Raw genomic sequence first — 24730 nt, 5'->3', positions numbered from 1 at the left:
TCATCACCAATTAATTTATTTCAAAAATTTTTGTCAATTTTTTTCTACATAATTGTTCAACGTTATAATTTTCTATTCACTTTTCAAATTCTTAAATTTAAAAAGAATTCACTTATATAAAAAAAACTTTTGGCATTCTTAACTATTGAAAATTTTACTTTATACATACAACTATTTTTATCGCATTCTTAAGCTTTCATTATCTATATTGACCATTTTATAAAGTATCATTTCATCTTATTTTCAACGTTAATATTGAATCTTACTTGAAAAAAAATAATTTTATATCAAACCCTCAAAATCACTAATTTTTTTCTTTTATAAATTCAATAAAATTCTCATTATCATATTCATCTATCACTTGCAAACATGTCAAAAATCTTTTTCTTTATCATCATTAAATTCTATTCTCTACTTTTCTTCATAAATCTTGTCTTCGCATCTTGCATTATTTCTTCGTTCCAAAAAAAGACTTCCAGTAGGTGATCATCCCTTGCCTGCTCCGCGCGCCCGACCGGAGTCTCCCAGGTGGCCGGCACCGCGTTCCTCTCCGGTCCGGTCGCCGCTGCGATGGGCCATGCGGCTCGGCAGCTAACGCGGTCCTCATTCTCAGTCTTAGCTCGTCTGCGTTGCTGGTTATCTCCGATTTCGGATGCGTGTTCTCCGTTTCTTTCCTCGTGGAGCTCAGTGTCTTTCATTTCAGTGGATTAGGGTGTCCTGCCTTTCATCGTGCCGACTTCAGTCGTCATTTATAGTGTGTGTTAAACTCCGTCGGGAATTCGACACGGTGTTGGCTGCGGGATCTAGTTTCTGTATATGCAAAGCATCTAAATGTGGATTTTTTTTATTCCTAGCCAACATTTACTATATTGTATGCCATATCTGCAGTTTTATCATAACCCTTGTATTAACACTGGTCCCTAAATTCATATTGGATCAAACCTACATAATTTGTTCGGTTGGACCCAGATCAGCTGTCACTGGTTGAACAAATTCACTAAAAGGTTCCTTGTGGACATTTGAAACATGTTCATTTTTACTGTTTACCATGCTTGTCATTGTCGCCACACCTGTATTATTACCACTTTGGTATTTCTAAATGTTTCTACAATTCCAAGTGTTTTATCTTGATCTCTTTCAATCACCAGCATTAAAATCGTTAATAGTTTACTTAACTTTCCGCGTCACAGAGCTCGATTTCAGACACGTCCGCTCACGGTAGGTGATTGAAACAAGACATGGTAAAACCCAGTTTATGAAAAATTAAGAAAAACCAAAGTGAGAATAATATAGTGTAGCGATACTGGCAAGCGTTGAAAACAGGAACTTGAGAATGTATCAAATAACCGGGAATTGGAAAGTGTATTTGCTTAACCAATGATGGACAGGTAGCTGTTTTTAAGCGAACAAATTATGCAGATTTTATCTATGGAACTTTTTGACTGGTACTCACACAAACGCTGTGATATAACTGTAAATATGGTATATGATGTAATTGTTGTAAGGAAATCGAACAAATTCACACACTTTGGATGTCTTGCATGTGCAGGATCTAGATTCCGTTGGCTGACACCCGTTGATGAATCCGACGGGGCTGAAACCACACTCGAACAGATGACGACTGAAGCCGGTGTGGTGAAAGACATGATATCCAAATTCGCTGGAATGAAAGCAGCACTGGGAGCCATGGGGAAAGGGGCGGACAACACACGTCCGTGATCAGAGGTAGCCAGTGATGCAGGCGGGTTAAAGACTGGGAGTGAAGATCGCGTTAGCTGTCGAGCCGCGCGGCTCACGGCAACGGCGACCGGACTGAAGAAAAACGCGATGCCAGTCATTTGAGAAATTCCCGTCGAGCGTGCGAAGTGGGTAGAGGACGGTCACTTACTCGAACTGCGGAACGGAGGAATGAAACGAGCTGTGGAAACACTGTTGAGAAGGAAAGAGAAATAGAATTTGCTGCTGATGAAATAGATAAAAGACCTTAAGATTATGCTAAGCAAGTGTTTTAGATGTTAATGATTAAGGGACTCTTACTGAATTTATGTAAAGACAAGAACCCGTGGCTTGGAGGTGTGATACTAGATGGTAATGACTTCAAGTAGGTTTTAACGTTAAAATCGAAGGATGAAAAGTTACGTCTGGTAATGTTCATCATAGACAATGAGACAAGATTGGGATAAGATATTTTGTAAGTTCTAAGTAAAATCAGCCATGGCTATGAATTCCAAAAGTATAGATATAAGTAGAACAAAACTTGGAGTAAAATATTGACTCGACTGAGTGTGTGTACACTATATTTTGTAAGTTCATCTAGTGTGAAGCAAAACACTGGGGAAAAAATATGTTTAGATCATTTGAATTGATCACTACAAACAGAAGTCTTGTTTCATAAGAATGTACCTTTCTAGGAGTAGGATAATATGACTCGCAACGCATTGTATACTGATACTATAAGTCTGCCTTTGCTTGAATACAGGCAGAATTGCATCACCATTGCATTTAGTATATTTTGTACCCCAGAGCATCTCATTTTACATCATTTGTTACATTCAATTTACAGTACGACACTTACAAGAGCTACATGGTCATCATCTTCAGTATATTTTTCCTTCCTATTTAGTCCTTAAGAGTTTTGTACCTAACCTTGATTTTCATTCTTTATCTCCCCATTATACACTTTTTCCCTTTTAAACATCTCATACTCCCTCTCTGTCACTAACTTTTCGCACTCCGTCTTCATTACCAAATTCTCGCCCTCTCTATCTGTCACCAAATTCACGCACTCCCTCTCCGTCACTAGCTTCTCGCACTCTATCATTAACTTCTCGCTCATTCTCTCTGTCACCAACTTCTCGGCTCTCCGTCACCAACTACTTGTGCTCTTTTTTCCATCACCAACTTATCTTTGCTCTCCTTCACCAACTTCTCGTCTCCCTCTCTATCACCAACTTCTCACCTTCCTTCTCCCTCACCAACTTCTCATCTTCCCTCTCCCTCACCAACTTCTTAGCTTCTCTCTACGTCACCAACTTCTCTCCTCTCTCTCCGTCACCAACTCCTTGTGCTCTTTTTCCATCACCAACTTCTCATCTTTGCTCTCCTTCACCAACTTCTCATCTTCCCTCTCTGTCCCCAACTTCTCGCCCATTCTCTCTGTCACCAACTTCTCGCCTCTCTGTCACCAACTCCTTGTGCTCTTTTTCCATCACCAACTTCTCATATTTGCTCTCCTTCACCAACTTCTCGTCTTCCCTCTCCGTCACCAACATCTCGTCTTCCCTCTCCAACTAATCGTTTTCCCTCTCCTTCACCAACTTCATCTCTCCACCAACTTCTTGTTTTCCCTCTCCCTCACCAAGTTCTGATCTTCCCTCTCCCTCACCAACTTCTGATCTTCCCTCTCCGTCACCAAGTTCTGATCTTCCCTCTCCCTCACCAACTTTTGATCTTCCCTCTCCGTCACCAACATCTCATCTTTCCTCTCCAACTATCCGTCTTCCCTCTCCGTCACCAACATCTCGTCTTCCCTCTCCAACTAATCGTTTTCTGTCTCCTTCATCAACTTCATCTCTCAAACCAACTTCTCGTTTTATCTCTCCCTCACCAACTTCTGATCTTCCTTCTCCCTCTCCAACTACTCGTCTTCCCTCTCCATCACCAACATCTGGTCTTCACTCTCCAACTAATCGTTTTCCCTCTCCTTCACCAACTTCATCTCTCCACCAACTTCTCGTTTTATCTCTCCCTCACCAGCTTCTGATCATCCCTCTCTGTCACCAACATCTCGTCTTCCCTCTCCAACTAATCGTTTTCTGTCTCCTTCATCAACTTCATCTCTCAAACCAACTTCTCGTTTTATCTCTCCCTCACCAACTTCTGATCTTCCTTCTCCCTCTCCAACTACTCGTCTTCCCTCTCCATCACCAACGTCTCGTCTTCCCTCTCCAACTAATCGTTTTCCCTCTCCTTCACCAACTTCATCTCTCCACCAACTTCTCGTTTTATCTCTCCCTCACCAGCTTCTGATCATCCCTCTCTGTCACCAACATCTCGTCTTCCCTCTCCAACTAATCGTTTTCTGTCTCCTTCATCAACTTCATCTCTCCACCAACTTCTCGTTTTATCTCTCCCTCACCAACTTCTGATCTTCCTTCTCCCTCTCCAACTACTCGTCTTCCCTCTCCATCACCAACGTCTCGTCTTCCCTCTCCAACTAATCGTTTTCCCTCTCCTTCACCAACTTCATCTCTCCACCAACTTCTCGTTTTATCTCTCCCTCACCAGCTTCTGATCATCCCTCTCTGTCACCAACATCTCGTCTTCCCTCTCCAACTAATCGTTTTCTGTCTCCTTCATCAACTTCATCTCTCCACCAACTTCTCGTTTTATCTCTCCCTCACCAACTTCTGATCTTCCTTCTCCCTCTCCAACTACTCGTCTTCCCTCTCCATCACCAGCGTCTCGTCTTCCCTCTCCAACTAATCGTTTTCCCTCTCCTTCACCAACTTCATCTCTCCACCAACTTCTCGTTTTATCTCTCCCTCACCAGCTTCTGATCATCCCTCTCTGTCACCAACATCTCGTCTTCCCTCTCCAACTAATCGTCTTCTGTCTCCTTCATCAACTTCATCTCTCAGACCAACTTCTCGTTTTATCTCTCCCTCACCAACTTCTGATCTTCCTTCTCCCTCTCCAACTACTCGTCTTCCCTCTCCATCACCAACGTCTCGTCTTCCCTCTCCAACTAATCGTTTTCCCTCTCCTTCACCAACTTCATCTCTCCACCAACTTCTCGTTTTATCTCTCCCTCACCAACTTCTGATCATCCCTCTCCGTTACCAACATCTTGTCTTCTCTCTCCAACTACTCGTCTTCGCTCTCCAAATAATCATTTTCCCTCTCCTTCACGAACTTCATGTCTCCACCAACTTCTCATTTTCCCTCTCTGTCACCAACATCTCGTCTTCCCTCTCCAACTAATCGTTTTCCCTCTCCCTCACCAACTTCTTGCATCTCTCTCTTTGTTATAGCTGTTATTTCCCCCATTTAGCATTATTATAGCTTGTGTTCCCCCCCCATTTAGCTTTGTTATAGCTATTATTTTTCCCATTTAGCTTTGTTATAGCTATTATTTTTCCCATTTAGCTTTGTTATAGCCGTTATTTTTCCCATTTAGCTTTGTTATAGCTATTATTTTCCCATTTAGCTTTGTTATAGCCGTTATTTTTCCCATTTAGCTTTGTTATAGCTGTTGTTTTCCCCATTTAGAACAGCTATAGCTGTTATTTCCCACAATTTTGCTTTGTTATAGCTGTCATTAGTTCCCCCATTTAGCTTTGAAGTATAGCTGTCATTAGTTCCCCCATTTAGAATAACCTTTAATTTTCCCATTTAGCTTTGTTATAGCTTTATTTCCTTGGTCCAACTAAATTATCCTTTATTTTATTAGTCCAATTCTAATAACTTAATGATATTTTCATTTGTAAACCATTATTGTTCATTACATCTATAATCGTTTATTTTTAATCGTGGTTACTCAATTATCGTTTAATTTCTATTTGACTATTTGATTTTCCTCTTCTATTTTATCGTATCTTCCTTATTTTCTCCAAACTGCAATCATTTTATGTCTTCATTTTATCTTATATTAGCCCCCTTCTTTATACAATATTATTTAAATCTTCCTAACTTAATTATTATATATTTTTATTATATATTTATTGCTCTTCTTCTATCCAGGCTTCAATTATTATTAACCCCCTTCTTATACTGTTTTGTCATCCTACTTAATATGATATATTTTTTATTATATGATTTTTTGCTCTTAGCAAAAATATCCAGGCTTCCCATTATTATCGTTGTTTCTTTTATCATTGCACTTCATTTGGTTTGTTGTTAGGATTTTACTTAATGGTTTGTTGTTAGGATGGTTTGTTGTTAGGATTTTACAATTATAATGGTTTGTTGTTAGGATTTTACAATTATAATTTCCCATTGTGAACACAGGTTGTTTATAGGATTTTACAATTATAATTTCCCATTGTGAACACAGGTTGTTTATAAATGGTCTGTTTGTTATGGATAGAGAAACAAAACTGTCATTTTACTTAGGTTATTTATTTTGCAATTAGGAAATAACTCAGTACATTGAAGGAAATCTTTCAAATATGGATAGGAAATTTTATTTTAGTTTTATATAGATTAGTAATATATATAGATTAGTAATATATATAAAAAATGGGTAATATATATAAAAAATGGTCCAGGGAATAGATGGAAAATAGATAAAATATCGTTCTTATTCTTCATATCTTCATCTTCTGCATGACGTATTCTTCCTCTTCATGACTTACTGTTCTTCTTCTAGACTATACTTGAGCATGACGTAATTCAACACATTTGAAAGTTATAAAATCAGGGTCTTGAATTTTTACGTGCGACGTATAATACCTAGAAAGAATTAATAGATTATTTCCTAGCAGTCCTTTCGTTTGAATTCAAATATTTATTTGACATATCTAGTGGAATGAAAAAAAAAATAAGTTCTGAACAACACGAAAGAAATATCAATGTTGTAGGATTGAAAAAGTAGTTTCTAGGAAATAATAACAGTGTTGTATATAAAGACAGTGAAGTCCAGAACAGCAGCAAAAGAAAGACAAGGTTAAATCAGCAGCATCAAGAAATGAATGTGTTGTATATAAAGACAAGGTTGAAGTGTGTTGTATATAAAGACAAGGTTGAAGTCCAGAACAGCAGCAAAAGAAAGACAAGGTTAAATCAGCAGCATCAAGAAATGAATGTGTTGTATATAAAGACAAGGTTGAAGTCCAGAACAGCAGCAATAGAAAGACAAGGTTGAAACAGCAGCATCAAGGAAAAAATATGTGTGTTAAATATAAAGACAAGGTTGAAACAGCAGCATCAAGGAAAAAATATGTGTGTTGTATATAAAGACATGGCTGGAAGTTCAGAACAGCAGCAATAGAAAGACAAGGTTGAAACAGCAGCAATAGAAAGACATATTGTGTGTGTTGTATATAAAGACAAGGTTGAAACAGCAGCAGCAAGGAAATTTTCAATAATGATAGTGTGTGTTTGATATAAAGACAAGGTTTGAAACAGCAGCAATAGAAAGACATATTGTGTGTGTTGTATATAAAGACAAGGTTTGAAACAGCAGCAATAGAAAGACAAGGTTTGAAACAGCAGCATCAAGGATCAAGATAGTGTGTGTTTGATATAAAGACAAGGTTTGAAACCAGCAATAGAAAGACATTTTGTGTGTGTTTGATATAAAGACAAGGTTTGAAACCAGCAATAGAAAGACATATTGTGTGTGTTGTATATAAAGACAAGGTTAAACCAGCAGCAGCAAGGAAATTTTTAAATAATGATAGTGTGTGTTTGATATAACGACAAGGTTTGAAACAGCAGCATCAAGGAAAAAATGTTGAAACAGCAGCATCAAGGAAAAAATGTGTGTTGAATATAAAGACAACAGCAATAGAAAGTGTGTGTTTGATATAACGACAAGGTTTGAAACAGCAGCATCAAGGAAAAAATGTGTGTTGAATATAAAGACAACAGCAATAGAAAGACAAGGTTTGAAACAGCAGCAATAGAAAGACAAGGTTGAAACAGCAGCATCAAGGAAAAAATGTGTGTTGAATATAAAGACAACAGCAATAGAAAGACAATGTTTGAAACAGCAGCAATAGAAAGACAAGGTTGAAACAGCAGCATCAAGGAAAAAATGTGTGTAGCAGCAATAGAAAGACAAGGTTTGAAACAGCAGCATCAAGGAAAAAATGTGTGTAGCAGCAATAGAAAGACAAGAAAGACAAGGTTGAAACAGCAGCATCAAGGAAAAAATGTGTGCAGCAGCAATAGAAAGACAATTTGAAACAGCAGCATCAAGGAAAAAATGTGTGTTGAATATAAAGACAAGGTTGAAGTCCACAGCAGCAATAGAAAGACAATTTGAAACAGCAGCATCAAGGAAAAAATGTGTGTTGAATATAAAGACAAGGTTGAAGTCCACAGCAGCAATAGAAAGACAAGGTTGAAACAGCAGCATCAAGGAAAAAATGTGTGTTGAATATAAAGACAAGGTTTCAAAACAGCAGCAGCAATATAAAGACAAGGTTTCAAAACAGCAAGTATATGTGTGTGTTGTATAGAAAGACAAGGTTGAAGTCCACAGCAGCAATATAAAGACAAGGTTACAGCAGCAGCAAGTATATGTGTGTGTTGTATATAAAAACAAAGTTGAAGTCCAAAACAGCAACAATATATTAAAACAGCAGCATCAAGGAAATGTGTGTTGTATAGAAAGACAAGGTTTCAAAACAGCAGCAGCAATATAAAGACAAGGTTGAAGTCCACAGCAGCAATAGAAAGACAAGGTTGAAACAGCAGCATCAAGGTGAAAAAATGTGTGTAGCAGCAATAGAAAGACAAGGTTTGAAACAGCAGCATCAAGGAAAAAATGTGTGTAGCAGCAATAGAAAGACAAGGTTTGAAACAGCAGCATCAAGGAAAAAATGTGTAAAAAATGTGTGTAGCAGCAATAGAAAGACAAGAAGTTTGAAACAGCAGCATCAAGGAAAAAATGTGTGTAGCAGCAATAGAAAGACAAGAAAGACAAGGTTGAAACAGCAGCATCAAGGAAAAAATGTGTGCAGCAGCAATAGAAAGACAAGGTTAAAACAGCAGCATCATGGAAAAAATATGTGTGTTGAATATAAAGATAAGGTTGAAGTCCACAGCAGCAATAGAAAGACGAATATAAAGACAAGGTTGAAGTCCACAGCAGCAATAGAAAGACAAGGTTAAAACAGCAGCATCAAGGAAAAAATTAAAACAGCAGCATTGAAGTCCAACACAGCAGCAATCACAAGAGTTTGAAACAGCAGCATCAAGGAAAAATGTGTGTATCAGCAATAGAAAGACAAGGTTTGAAACAGCAGCATCAAGGAAAAAATGTGAAACAGCAGCATCAAGGAAAAATGTGTGTATCAGCAATAGAAAGACAAGGTTTGAAACAGCAGCATCAAGGAAAAAATGTGTGTAGCAGCAATAGAAAGACAAGGTTTGAAACAGCAGCATCAAGGAAAAAATGTGTGTAGCAGCAACAGAAAGACAAGAAAGACAAGGTTGAAACAGCAGCATCAAGGAAAAAATGTGTGCAGCAGCAATAGAAAGACAATTTGAAACAGCAGCATCAAGGAAAAAATGTGTGTAGCAGCAATAGAAAGACAAGGTTTGAAAACGGCAGCATCAAGGAAAAAATGTGTGTAGCAGCAATAGACAAGAAAGACAAGGTTGAAACAGCAGCATCAAGGAAAAATGTGTGTAGCAGCAATAGACAAGAAAGACAAGGTTGAAACAGCAGCATCAAGGAAAAAATGTGTGCAGCAGCAATAGAAAGACAAGGTTTGAAACAGCAGCATCAAGGAAAAAATGTGTGTAGCAGCAATAGAAAGACAAGGTTTGAAACGGCAGCATCAAGGAAAAAATGTGTGTTGTATATAAAGACAAGGTTAAAACAGCAGCATTGAAGTCCAGAACAGCAGCAATATAAAGACAAGGTTACAGCAGCAGCAAGTATATGTGTGTGTTGTATAGAAAGACAAGGTTGAAACAGCAGCAGCAAGTTTATAATGTGTGTGTTGTATATAAAGACAAGGTTTGAAGTGCAGAACAGCAGCAATATAAAGACAAGGTTTGAAGTCCAGAACAGCAGCAATATAAAGACAAGGTTTGAACAGCAGCAATATAAAGACAAGGTTTGAACAGCAGCATCAAGGAAACAATATGTGTGTTGTATATAAAGACAAGGTTGAAGTCCAGAACAGCAGCAATATAAAGACAAGGTTTGAAGTCCAGAACAGCAGCAATATAAAGACAAGGTTTGAACAGCAGCATCAAGGAAACAATATGTGTGTTGTATATAAAGACAAGGTTGAAGTCCAGAACAGCAGCAATATATAAAGACAAGGTTGAAGTCCAGAACAGCAGCAATATATAAAGACAAGGTTTGAAGTCCAGAACAGCAGCAATATAAAGACAAGGTTTGAAGTCCAGAACAGCAGCAATATAAAGACAAGGTTTGAAGTCCAGAACAGCAGCAATATAAAGACAAGGTTTGAAGTCCAGAACAGCAGCAATATAAAGACAAGGTTTGAACAGCAGCATCAAGGAAACAATATGTGTGTTGTATATAAAGACAAGGTTGAAGTCCAGAACAGCAGCAATATAAAGACAAGGTTGAAGTCCAGAACAGCAGCAATATAAAGACAAGGTTTGAAGTCCAGAACAGCAGCAATATAAAGACAAGGTTTGAAGTCCAGAACAGCAGCAATATAAAGACAAGGTTTGAACAGCAGCATCAAGGAAACAATATGTGTGTTGTATATAAAGACAAGGTTGAACTTCAGAATAGCAGCAATAGAAAGACAAGGTTAAAAACAGCAGCATTGAAGTCCAGAAGTCCAGAACAGCAGCAATAAAGACAAGGTTTAAAACAGCAGCATCAAGGAAAAAATGTGTGTTGAATATAAAGACAACAGCAATAGAAAGACAAGGTTTGAAACAGCAGCAATAGAAAGACAAGGTTGAAACAGCAGCATCAAGGAAAAAATGTGTGTTGAATATAAAGACAACAGCAATAGAAAGACAATGTTTGAAACAGCAGCAATAGAAAGACAAGGTTGAAACAGCAGCATCAAGGAAAAAATGTGTGTTGAATATAAAGACAAGGTTTCAAAACAGCAGCAGCAATATAAAGACAAGGTTTCAAAACAGCAAGTATATGTGTGTTGTATAGAAAGACAAGGTTGAAGTCCACAGCAGCAATATAAAGACAAGGTTACAGCAGCAGCAAGTATATGTGTGTGTTGTATATAAAAACAAGGTTACAGCAGCAGCAAGTATATGTGTGTGTTGTATATAAAAACAAAGTTGAAGTCCAAAACAGCAACAATATATTAAAACAGCAGCATCAAGGAAATGTGTGTTGTATAGAAAGACAAGGTTTCAAAACAGCAGCAGCAATATAAAGACAAGGTTTCAAAACAGCAGCAGCAATATAAAGACAAGGTTAAAACAGCAGCAGCAAGTATATGTGTGTGTTGAATATAAAGACAAGGTTGAAGTCCACAGCAGCAATAAGACAAGGTTGAAACAGCAGCATCAAGGAAAAAATGTGTGTTGAATATAAAGACAAGGTTTCAAAACAGCAGCAGCAATATAAAGACAAGGTTTCAAAACAGCAAGTATATGTGTGTGTTGTATAGAAAGACAAGGTTGAAGTCCACAGCAGCAATATAAAGACAAGGTTACAGCAGCAGCAAGTATATGTGTGTGTTGTATATAAAAACAAGGTTACAGCAGCAGCAAGTATATGTGTGTGTTGTATATAAAAACAAAGTTGAAGTCCAAAACAGCAACAATATATTAAAACAGCAGCATCAAGGAAAAAATATGTGTGAAATATGTGTGTTGAATATAAATGTGTGTTGAATATATAAAGACAAGGTTGAAGTCCAGAACAGCAGCAAAGACAAGGTTGAAGTCCAGAACAGCAGCAATATATAAAGACAACAGCAGCATTGAAGTCCAGAACAGCAGCATCAAGGAAAAAATATGTGTGTTGTATATAAAAACAAGGTTGAAGTCCAAAACAGCAGCAATATATTAAAACAGCAGCATCAAGGAAATGTGTGTTGTATAGAAAGACAAGGTTTCAAAACAGCAGCAGCAATATAAAGACAAGGTTAAAACAGCAGCAGCAAGTATATGTGTGTGTTGTATAGAAGACAAGGTTGACACAGCAGCATCAAGGAAAAAATATGTGTGAAATATGTGTGTTGAATATAAATGTGTGTTGAATATATAAAGACAAGGTTGAAGTCCAGAACAGCAGCAAAGACAAGGTTGAAGTCCAGAACAGCAGCAAAGACAAGGTTGAAGTCCAGAACAGCAGCAATATATAAAGACAACAACAGCATTGAAGTCCAGAACAGCAGCATTGAAGTCCAGAACAGCAGCAATAGAAAGACAAGGTTGAACTTCAGAACAGCAGCAATAGAAAGACAAGGTTAAAACAGCAGCATCAAGGAAAAAATATGTGTGTTGAATATAAAGACAAGGTTGAAGTCCACAGCAGCAATAGAAAGACAAGGTTAAAACAGCAGCATCAAGGAAAAAATATTTGTGTTGAATATAAAGACAAGGTTGAGGTCCACAGCAGCAATAGAAAGACAAGGTTAAAACAGCAGCATCAAGGAAAAAATATGTGTGTTGAATATAAAGACAAGGTTGAAAATATCCACAGCAGCAATAGAAAGACAAGGTTAAAAACAGCAGCATCAAGGAAAAAATATTTGTGTTGAATATAAAGACAAGGTTGAGGTCCACAGCAGCAATAGAAAGACAAGGTTAAAACAGCAGCATTGAAGTCCAACACAGCAGCAATAGAAAGACTAGGTTAAAACAGCAGCATCAAGGAAAAAATATGTGTGTTGAATATAAAGAAAAGGTTGAAGTCCACAGCAGCAATAGAAAGACGAATATAAAGACAAGGTTGAAGTCCAGAACAGCAGCAATAGAAAGACAAGGTTAAAACAGCAGCATCAAGGAAAAAATATTTGTGTTGAATATAAAGACAAGGTTGAGGTCCACAGCAGCATCAAGGAAAAAATTAAAACAGCAGCATTGAAGTCCAACACAGCAGCAATACAAAGACTAGGTTAAAACAGCAGCATCAAGGAAAAAATATGTGTGTTGAATATAAAGACAAGGAGTCCACAGCAGCAATAGAAAGACAAGGTTAAAAGCATCAAGGAAAAAAATATGTGTGAAATATGTGTGTTGAATATGAAAAAAATATGTGTGAAATATGTGTGTTGAATATGAAAAAAATATGTGTGAAATATGTGTGTTGAATATAAATGTGTGTTGAATATATAAAGACAAGGTTGAAGTTCAGTATCAAGGTAAATGTATGTGTGTTGAATATAAAGACAAGGTTGAAGTCCAGAACAGCAGCAAAGACAAGGTTGAAGTCCAGAACAGCAGCAAAGACAAGGTTGAAGTCCAGAACAGCAGCAATATATAAAGACAACAGCAGCATTGAAGTCCAGAACAGCAGCATTAGAAAGACAAGGTTGAACTTCGGAACAGCAGCAATAGAAAGACAAGGTTAAAACAGCAGCATCAAGGAAAAAATGTGTGTGTTGAATATAAAGACAAGGTTGAAGTCCACAGCAGCAATAGAAAGACAAGGTTAAAACAGCAGCATCAAGGAAAAAATATGTGTGTTGAATATAAAGACAAGGTTGAAGTCCAACACAGCAGCAATACAAAGACTAGGTTAAAACAGCAGCATCAAGGAAAAAATTAAAACAGCAGCATTGAAGTCCAACACAGCAGCAATAGAAAGACTAGGTTAAAACAGCAGCATCAAGGAAAAATTAAAACAGCAGCATTGAAGTCCAACACAGCAGCAGCAATAGAAAGACTAGGTTAAAACAGCAGCATCAAGGAAAAAATATGTGTATTGAATATAAAGACAAGGAGTCCACAGCAGCAATAGAAAGACTAGGTTAAAACAGCAGCATCAAGGAAAAAATATGTGTGTTGAATATAAAGACAAGGAGTCCACAGCAGCAATAGAAAGACAAGGTTAAAAGCATCAAGGAAAAAAAATATGTGTGAAATATGTGTGTTGAATATGAAAAACAAGGAAAAAATATGTGTGTTGAATATAAAGACAAGGAGTCCACAGCAGCAATAGAAAGACAAGGTTAAAAGCATCAAGGAAAAAAAATATGTGTGAAATATGTGTGTTGAATATGAAAAAAATATGTGTGAAATATGTGTGTTGAATATATAAAGACAAGGTTGAAGTTCAGAACAGTATCAAGGTAAATGTATGTGTGTTGAATATAAAGACAAGGTTGAAGTCCAGAACAGCAGCAAAGACAAGGTTGAAGTCCAGAACAGCAGCAAAGACAAGGTTGAAGTCCAGAACAGCAGCAAAGACAAGGTTGAAGTCCAGAACAGCAGCAAAGACAAGGTTGAAGTCCAGAACAGCAGCAAAGACAAGGTTGAAGTCCAGAACAGCAGCAAAGACAAGGTTGAAGTCCAGAACAGCAGCAAAGACAAGGTTGAAGTCCAGAACAGCAGCAAAGACAAGGTTGAAGTCCAGAACAGCAGCAAAGACAAGGTTGAAGTCCAGAACAGCAGCAAAGAAAAGGTTGAAGTCCAGAACAGCAGCAATATATAAAGACAACAGCAGCATTGAAGTCCAGAACAGCAGCATTGAAGTCCAGAACAGCAGCATTGAAGTCCAGAACAGCAGCAATAGAAAGACAAGGTTGAACTTCGGAAACAGCAGCAATAGAAAGACAAGGTTAAAACAGCAGCATCAAGGAAAAAATGTGTGTGTTGAATATAAAGACAAGGTTGAAAATATCCACAGCAGCAATAGAAAGACAAGGTTAAAAAAGGAGCATCAAGGAAAAAATATGTGTGTTGAATATAAAGACAAGGTTGAAGTCCACAGCAGCAATAGAAAGACAAGGTTAAAACAGCAGCATCAAGGAAAAAATATGTGTGTTGAATATAAAGACAAGGTTGAAGTCCACAGCAGCAATAGAAAGACAAGGTTAAAACAGCAGCATCAAGGAAAAAATATGTGTGTTGAATATAAAGACAAGGTTGAAGTCCACAGCAGCAATAGAAAGACAAGGTTAAAACAGCAGCATCAAGGAAACAATATGTGTGTTGAATATAAAGACAAGGTTGAAGTTCAGAACAGTGAAGGAAATATCTGTGTTGCATTATAAGAAAATTCTTTATCTAATAAATCAAAAATGCTTTAAAACAAATTAATCTTCCATAGTCTTTATCTAATAATTCAACAGCCACTCAATTAAAAATATGCCTTTAAAACAAATTTCTCAATTGAAAATTTTACCAGTTTAAAACAAATTTTCAACTAATTCAGCAGCCACTCAATTAAAAATATGCCTTTAAAACAAATTTCTCAATTAAAAAATATGTGTGTTGAATATAAAGACAAGGTTGAAGTCCACAGCAGCAATAGAAAGACTAGGTTAAAACAGCAGCATCAAGGAAAAAATATGTGTGTTGAATATAAAGACAAGGTTGAAGTCCACAGCAGCAATAGAAAGACAAGGTTAAAACAGCAGCATCAAGGAAAAAATATGTGTGTTGAATATAAAGACAAGGTTGAAGTCCAACACAGCAGCAATACAAAGACTAGGTTAAAACAGCAGCATCAAGGAAAAAATTAAAACAGCAGCATTGAAGTCCAACACAGCAGCAATAGAAAGACTAGGTTAAAACAGCAGCATCAAGGAAAAATTAAAACAGCAGCATTGAAGTCCAACACAGCAGCAGCAATACAAAGACTAGGTTAAAACAGCAGCATCAAGGAAAAAATATGTCTGTTGAATATAAAGACAAGGAGTCCACAGCAGCAATAGAAAGACAAGGTTAAAACAGCAGCATTGAAGTCCAACACAGCAGCAGCAATAGAAAGACTAGGTTAAAACAGCAGCATCAAGGAAAAAATATGTGTGTTGAATATAAAGACAAGGTTGAAGTCCAACACAGCAGCAATAGAAAGACTAGGTTAAAACAGCAGCATCAAGGAAAAAATATGTGTGTTGAATATAAAGACAAGGTTGAAGTCCAACACAGCAGCAATAGAAAGACTAGGTTAAGACAGCAGCATCAAGGAAAAAATTAAAACAGCAGCATTGAAGTCCAACACAGCAGCAATACAAAGACTAGGTTAAAACAGCAGCATCAAGGAAAAAATTAAAACAGCAGCATTGAAGTCCAACACAGCAGCAATAGAAAGACTAGGTTAAAACAGCAGCATCAAGGAAAAAATTAAAACAGCAGCATTGAAGTCCAACACAGCAGCAGCAATACAAAGACTAGGTTAAAACAGCAGCATCAAGGAAAAAATATGTCTGTTGAATATAAAGACAAGGAGTCCACAGCAGCAATAGAAAGACAAGGTTAAAACAGCAGCATTGAAGTCCAACACAGCAGCAGCAATAGAAAGACTAGGTTAAAACAGCAGCATCAAGGAAAAAATATGTCTGTTGAATATAAAGACAAGGAGTCCACAGCAGCAATAGAAAGACAAGGTTAAAACAGCAGCATTGAAGTCCAACACAGCAGCAGCAATAGAAAGACTAGGTTAAAACAGCAGCATCAAGGAAAAAATATGTGTATTGAATATAAAGACAAGGAGTCCACAGCAGCAATAGAAAGACTAGGTTAAAACAGCAGCATCAAGGAAAAAATATGTGTGTTGAATATAAAGACAAGGAGTCCACAGCAGCAATAGAAAGACAAGGTTAAAAGCATCAAGGAAAAAAAATGTGTGAAATATGTGTGTTGAATATGAAAAAAATGTGTGAAATATGTGTGTTGAATATATAAAGACAAGGTTGAAGTTCAGAACAGTATCAAGGTAAATGTATGTGTGTTGAATATAAAGACAAGGTTGAAGTCCAGAACAGCAGCAAAGACAAGGTTGAAGTCCAGAACAGCAGCAAAGACAAGGTTGAAGTCCAGAACAGCAGCAAAGACAAGGTTGAAGTCCAGAACAGCAGCAAAGACAAGGTTGAAGTCCAGAACAGCAGCAAAGACAAGGTTGAAGTCCAGAACAGCAGCAATATATAAAGACAACAGCAGCATTGAAGTCCAGAACAGCAGCATTGAAGTCCAGAACAGCAGCATTGAAGTCCAGAACAGCAGCAATAGAAAGACAAGGTTGAACTTCGGAAACAGCAGCAATAGAAAGACAAGGTTAAAACAGCAGCATCAAGGAAAAAATGTGTGTGTTGAATATAAAGACAAGGTTGAAAATATCCACAGCAGCAATAGAAAGACAAGGTTAAAAAAGGAGCATCAAGGAAAAAATATGTGTGTTGAATATAAAGACAAGGTTGAAGTCCACAGCAGCAATAGAAAGACAAGGTTAAAACAGCAGCATCAAGGAAAAAATATGTGTGTTGAATATAAAGACAAGGTTGAAGTCCACAGCAGCAATAGAAAGACAAGGTTAAAACAGCAGCATCAAGGAAAAAATATGTGTGTTGAATATAAAGACAAGGTTGAAGTCCACAGCAGCAATAGAAAGACAAGGTTAAAACAGCAGCATCAAGGAAACAATATGTGTGTTGAATATAAAGACAAGGTTGAAGTTCAGAACAGTGAAGGAAATATCTGTGTTGCATTATAAGAAAATTCTTTATCTAATAAATCAAAAATGCTTTAAAACAAATTAATCTTCCATAGTCTTTATCTAATAATTCAACAGCCACTCAATTAAAAATATGCCTTTAGAACAAATTTCTCAATTGAAAATTTTACCAGTTTAAAACAAATTTTCAACTAATTCAGCAGCCACTCAATTAAAAATATGCCTTTAAAACAAATTTCTCAATTAAAAAATATGTGTGTTGAATATAAAGACAAGGTTGAAGTCCACAGCAGCAATAGAAAGACTAGGTTAAAACAGCAGCATCAAGGAAAAAATATGTGTGTTGAATATAAAGACAAGGTTGAAGTCCACAGCAGCAATAGAAAGACAAGGTTAAAACAGCAGCATCAAGGAAAAAATATGTGTGTTGAATATAAAGACAAGGTTGAAGTCCAACACAGCAGCAATACAAAGACTAGGTTAAAACAGCAGCATCAAGGAAAAAATTAAAACAGCAGCATTGAAGTCCAACACAGCAGCAATAGAAAGACTAGGTTAAAACAGCAGCATCAAGGAAAAATTAAAACAGCAGCATTGAAGTCCAACACAGCAGCAGCAATACAAAGACTAGGTTAAAACAGCAGCATCAAGGAAAAAATATGTCTGTTGAATATAAAGACAAGGAGTCCACAGCAGCAATAGAAAGACAAGGTTAAAACAGCAGCATTGAAGTCCAACACAGCAGCAGCAATAGAAAGACTAGGTTAAAACAGCAGCATCAAGGAAAAAATATGTGTGTTGAATATAAAGACAAGGTTGAAGTCCAACACAGCAGCAATAGAAAGACTAGGTTAAAACAGCAGCATCAAGGAAAAAATATGTCTGTTGAATATAAAGACAAGGAGTCCACAGCAGCAATAGAAAGACAAGGTTAAAACAGCAGCATTGAAGTCCAACACAGCAGCAGCAATAGAAAGACTAGGTTAAAACAGCAGCATCAAGGAAAAAATATGTGTGTTGAATATAAAGACAAGGTTGAAGTCCAACACAGCAGCAATAGAAAGACTAGGTTAAAACAGCAGCATCAAGGAAAAAATATGTGTGTTGAATATAAAGACAAGGTTGAAGTCCAACACAGCAGCAATAGAAAGACTAGGTTAAGACAGCAGCATCAAGGAAAAAATTAAAACAGCAGCATTGAAGTCCAACACAGCAGCAATACAAAGACTAGGTTAAAACAGCAGCATCAAGGAAAAAATTAAAACAGCAGCATTGAAGTCCAACACAGCAGCAATAGAAAGACTAGGTTAAAACAGCAGCATCAAGGAAAAAATTAAAACAGCAGCATTGAAGTCCAACACAGCAGCAGCAATACAAAGACTAGGTTAAAACAGCAGCATCAAGGAAAAAATATGTCTGTTGAATATAAAGACAAGGAGTCCACAGCAGCAATAGAAAGACAAGGTTAAAACAGCAGCATTGAAGTCCAACACAGCAGCAGCAATAGAAAGACTAGGTTAAAACAGCAGCATCAAGGAAAAAATATGTCTGTTGAATATAAAGACAAGGAGTCCACAGCAGCAATAGAAAGACAAGGTTAAAACAGCAGCATTGAAGTCCAACACAGCAGCAGCAATAGAAAGACTAGGTTAAAACAGCAGCATCAAGGAAAAAATATGTGTATTGAATATAAAGACAAGGAGTCCACAGCAGCAATAGAAAGACTAGGTTAAAACAGCAGCATCAAGGAAAAAATATGTGTATTGAATATAAAGACAAGGAGTCCACAGCAGCAATAGAAAGACTAGGTTAAAACAGCAGCATCAAGGAAAAAATATGTGTGTTGAATATAAAGACAAGGAGTCCACAGCAGCAATAGAAAGACAAGGTTAAAAGCATCAAGGAAAAAAAATATGTGTGAAATATGTGTGTTGAATATGAAAAAAATGTGTGAAATATGTGTGTTGAATATATAAAGACAAGGTTGAAGTTCAGAACAGTATCAAGGTAAATGTATGTGTGTTGAATATAAAGACAAGGTTGAAGTCCAGAACAGCAGCAAAGACAAGGTTGAAGTCCAGAACAGCAGCAAAGACAAGGTTGAAGTCCAGAACAGCAGCAAAGACAAGGTTGAAGTCCAGAACAGCAGCAAAGACAAGGTTGAAGTCCAGAACAGCAGCAAAGACAAGGTTGAAGTCCAGAACAGCAGCAAAGACAAGGTTGAAGTCCAGAACAGCAGCAATATATAAAGACAACAGCAGCATTGAAGTCCAGAACAGCAGCATTGAAGTCCAGAACAGCAGCATTGAAGTCCAGAACAGCAGCAATAGAAAGACAAGGTTGAACTTCGGAAACAGCAGCAATAGAAAGACAAGGTTAAAACAGCAGCATCAAGGAAAAAATGTGTGTGTTGATTATAAAGACAAGGTTGAAAATATCCACAGCAGCAATAGAAAGACAAGGTTAAAAAAGGAGCATCAAGGAAAAAATATGTGTGTTGAATATAAAGACAAGGTTGAAGTCCACAGCAGCAATAGAAAGACAAGGTTAAAACAGCAGCATCAAGGAAAAAATATGTGTGTTGAATATAAAGACAAGGTTGAAGTCCACAGCAGCAATAGAAAGACAAGGTTAAAACAGCAGCATCAAGGAAACAATATGTGTGTTGAATATAAAGACAAGGTTGAAGTTCAGAACAGTGAAGGAAATATCTGTGTTGCATTATAAGAAAATTCTTTATCTAATAAATCAAAAATGCTTTAAAACAAATTAATCTTCCATAGTCTTTATCTAATAATTCAACAGCCACTCAATTAAAAATATGCCTTTAAAACAAATTTCTCAATTAAAAATTTTACCAGTTTAAAACAAATTTTCAACTAATTCAGCAGCCACTCAATTAAAAATATGCCTTTAAAACAAATTTCTCAATTAAAAAATATGTGTGTTGAATATAAAGACAAGGTTGAAGTCCACAGCAGCAATAGAAAGACTAGGTTAAAACAGCAGCATCAAGGAAAAAATATGTGTGTTGAATATAAAGACAAGGTTGAAGTCCACAGCAGCAATAGAAAGACAAGGTTAAAACAGCAGCATCAAGGAAAAAATATGTGTAGCAGCAATAGAAAGACAAGGTTGAAGTCCACAGCAGCAATAGAAAGACAAGGTTAAAACAGCAGCATCAAGGAAACAATATGTGTGTTGAATATAAAGACAAGGTTGAAGTTCAGAACAGTGAAGGAAATATATGTGTTGCATTATAAGAAAATTCTCTATCTAATAAATCAAAAATGCTTTAAAACAAATTAATCTTCCATAGTCTTTATCTAATAATCCAGCAGCCACTCAATTAAAAATATGCCTTTAAAACAAATTTCTCAATTAAAAATTTTACCAGTTTAAAACAAATTTTCAACTAAAGATTTTATTAGGTATAAACAAAAATTCTTTTCCCACTTGTTATACGTTTAAAACAAATTGTCGTTAAAAACACATTCAATTAAAATTTTATCAGTTTTAAACAAATTCTCCAGACATTTAATTAAAATTTTATCAGTTTTAAACAAATTCTCCTATTAATTTGTTTACAATTAAGTGGATATAGATTTTATTAAAAAAAATTATTTGTAATTAAGTGGATATAGATTTTATTTTAAAGTATCTTTTTAAAACAAATTCCCCATCTAATTAACATTTTGTTGTGTTTAAAACAAATCCCCCATCCACTAAATACAATTTTTTACTGTTTAAAACAAATTCCCCATCCACTAAATAAAATTTTTACCGTTTAAAACAAATTCCCCATCCACTAAATAAAATTTTTACTGTTTAAAACCAATTCCCCATCCACTAAATAAAATTTTTACTGTTTAAAACCAATTCCCCATCCACTAAATAAAATTTTTACTGTTTAAAACAAATTCCCCATCCACTAAATAAAATTTTTACTGTTTAAAACCAATTCCCCATCCACTAAATAAAATTTTTACTGTTTAAAACAAATTCCCCATCCACTAAATAAAATTTTTACTGTTTAAAACAAATTCCCCATCCACTAAATAAAATTTTTACTGTTTAAAACAAATTCCCCATCCACTAAATAAAATTTTTACTGTTTAAAACAAATTCCCCATCCATTAAATAAAATTTTTACTGTTTAAAACAAATTCCCTATCACCTAAATAAAATTTTTAATGTTTAAAACAAATTCCCCATCCACTCAAAAATCTAAAACAAATTCCCCATCTACTTAACTTGTTGTGTTTAAAACAAATTCTCTATCCACTTGATAAGTTATCAATTTAAAACAAATTCCCTATCCCCTAAATAAAATACTGTTTAAAACAAATTCCCCATCCACTAAATAAATTTTTTTATCACGAGAACAAATTCCCCATCACTTACTTTCATTGCAATATCCTATCCTTATATAGGTACACATGATGACAGAGGAACTTCAGCAGTTCGTTCTAGTAGGGGAAAGCGCTGGCTCAAATTCTGCTGTGAAGCAGCTCAAGGTGGTAGCTGCCGCTCCTCCGCCCACCAACTCAGGCGTGTTGACAGTCACTCTTCACATCATCCACGACACTATGGCAGAATTAACAAGTTAGTTTAATAATGGTTAAACTTGATATAATTTTATATATATGTTTCATCAAAACGATGACTAACTACAAACTATTTGTTTAAACTTTAAACAATTTCATCAGTATATTTCATCAATACAAATCGGTGAAATTTGTAAAAACTAATATTTTATTGAATAGGATTTATCCTTAATTGACAATTACATCAGTACATTTCAATACAAATCAGTATACTTTGTAGAAACTGATATTTTAATTCAATAGGATGTATCCTTTTTATTAAATTATCCACTTGTTACAGATATAATTTACTTAATTCCCCACCTCCAAGAAGTAATATATAAGTTTTCTATGTCACAGATGTATAATTGACAAAATTTTCCACCTGCCACTAGTATAACTGACATTTTTTTTTTCAATATTCAACCTATCACAAGTATTACTTACAAAAATTTACCACCCGGTACAGGTATAATAAAGAAAGAGCGAAGACGTGGAGCCTCCTTACTGGACAAACCAAAGATGTTGTTACTGCAAGACTGTGGTGCAAACTTATGTTTGACACTAGATGATCTGGGTCCAGGATGGAGAATTCCACCTCCTTTCCACTATCAGGTAGAGTTTTAATAACTCTTCCATTTGTCTTACAACCTTGAGTATCATTCATACCTTTGACATTTAGTCTAAGTACTGGTTGCCTATAGCTGAAACGCAATAGCCAATGATTTCTACCTTTGACAGTGTCTAAATACTGGTTCAATATAGCTGGAACACGATGCATAATGATTTCTACCTTTGCTATTTTGTCTGAAAACTAGCTCCCTATAGCTCAAGCACTTTAGTCAATTACTTATACCTTTGACATCGAGTCTAAATACTGATTCCCTATAGCTGAAACACAATAGTCGATGATTTCAAAATGCTAAAATTGCTTTTTGTCTTTTAAACTCAGGAAATCTCTTTTGAACGCTTATGGGGTTCGTCTCACGAAGCCGTCAGTGCAGCTTTTACTCTAGGCCGAACTGAAGGCACATCGGCCCCCCTCTCCTGCCGCCTATTAGCTCAACAGAAAGGGTCTTCAACCCACAGACAAATTCTCCGAATTAATTCGGACTTTCCTTATGCCCCAGTTACAGCATCCCCAGCTCACATTGCACCAAGGACTTCAACAGGTACGCAGATTTTTTTAAATCCTTTATCTGATTTTGACAATTTTCCAGTTCTGTCAAAATATACTTCAAATTTTTTGCTTTCCTTCTGAGACCCATGGTAAAAGTGCCTCAAACTTCATTATAATGCTCTTTTACAGTAACTTCTAGTAGCGGATGTTCCTCTCTGGTTACCTTGACTCCAGAACCAGAAGCTTTTAGGCTACCTCACAGATTAAGGCAAGAACTTTGCCGTTGCTTAGATCCTCCTAATGCTAGAGGTAACGACTGGCGATTATTGGCTGCCAGGTTAAACGTTGACAGGTAGGTTTCTCTTATTTCGTAAAAATTTCGAAATTTTGGCCACTATGGCTTGTTGAGCACAACTAACCTTTGATACGTAAGAGTAGGTTTCTAAATAAACAATAGTACAAATATGCTCTTATCCCAACTACTTTTGCCTTTCTTAAATTTTTCAAAATTTTGGCCACTATGGCCTGTTGAGCAGAACTGACCTTTGATATTCAAGAGTATATCTCTAATATACAATATAACAAATATTCTCTTATCCCAACAGATACTTAAACTACTTTGCCTGCAAGCCAAGCCCCACCGAACACATACTTGACTTATGGGAAGCGAGACACAGAGAGCCCAATGCCCTGACAGACCTTCTGAATATCCTAAGAGTCATGGGCCGTCCAGATGCAGCTCATGTTCTGGAATCTCACTCAGGAGCTTGGATATGAGGCGGCGTTAGAGCCTTGAGAATCCTACGTTTCTATGAATTGGGAAAAGTACTGCGGATGTTAACGATGGTTATATGGACACCTTTTACGAATGAAAGTGATTCTTTTATAAAGTACGTTCTATCAATTTGTTGAATGAACTGCCCTATAGCAGTTCAAGGAGTGTAAAGGAGTGTGTTGTAACTGTACATTGTGTAATAATGAAAAAAAAATGTGAAACACGATTGAATTGTTTAATTAACACAGTTCTAAAACTATTTACTAATTGATGCTAATCACTTGTGTTGAAGACTTCAAAAATATCTGTGCAATGAAAATTAAAGACTACTCAGCTGCAACACATACAGAGTGAATTGGTGCAATAGAAGTTACTGGCACTGTATTGAAACTGTAAAAAAAAACGTGCCATAGCAAAGAGGGTTTATTCAACGCCTTTCAAAAAAACATTAAGACTTGAAAAAAAAAACTGCAAATCAAGCAAAAAGTGACTCGTGTTAGTTACTTCATAAGCTGTACATTAAGTGTTCAGAATAATTCGTCCAAGTTTGTATAGAAATATGTTAACTGAATAGCTATGACCTCCCCATATGGTTTTTATTATGATAGACAAATTAACCCCGCCCCCTTCTTTTAGCTGCATGCCAACTCAAATGAAAATATGCTGATTGTCCAGGTCATGGCCAGCAGTTTTTTTTTTTTTTTTTTAATTTTGCTTTTGTAAATAGAAGTTCTTCGCAATGGCAGAAATAAAAGTGGTTTATAGCGTGATTCATGTGTACTGAAAGATGATGTATAGTTTATTTATTTATACATTGTGATATAGCCATATTACTAGTGTAAGGGACCACAAGCAGACTTAAAATAAAAAGCGGTTTGTTATTTACAGTACTCTCGGAGTTACGCACAGCGACTGCAGACATATAAATTGCATTAGTAGTATTTATAACATCTCTCAATATGTGGAATATGCTACCAAACTAAGGTTAC

General features: G+C 36.3%; 1 protein-coding gene across 1 annotated transcript in view; it reads left to right on the top strand.

Annotated features, from left to right (window-relative positions):
- LOC137634847 (uncharacterized) overlaps nucleotides 1-23968 on the top strand; it is a 79909-nt gene extending 55941 nt beyond the window's left edge. Inside the window, exons 13-17 of the mRNA XM_068367400.1 lie at nucleotides 21694-21865; nucleotides 22316-22461; nucleotides 22799-23018; nucleotides 23156-23318; nucleotides 23572-23968. Of these exons, the coding sequence (XP_068223501.1) occupies nucleotides 21694-21865; nucleotides 22316-22461; nucleotides 22799-23018; nucleotides 23156-23318; nucleotides 23572-23743 (873 nt within the window). The 3' untranslated portion in view covers nucleotides 23744-23968. The remainder of the gene's footprint in view (nucleotides 1-21693; nucleotides 21866-22315; nucleotides 22462-22798; nucleotides 23019-23155; nucleotides 23319-23571) is intronic.
- Nucleotides 23969-24730: the final 762 nt, after the last annotated feature.

Source organism: Palaemon carinicauda, chromosome 45 (genome assembly GCF_036898095.1).
Source record: "Palaemon carinicauda isolate YSFRI2023 chromosome 45, ASM3689809v2, whole genome shotgun sequence".
NCBI lineage: Eukaryota > Metazoa > Arthropoda > Malacostraca > Decapoda > Palaemonidae > Palaemon > Palaemon carinicauda.
The sequence above is the reverse complement of the archived record's forward strand: the minus strand, read 5'-3'. Positions and strand labels throughout refer to the sequence as shown.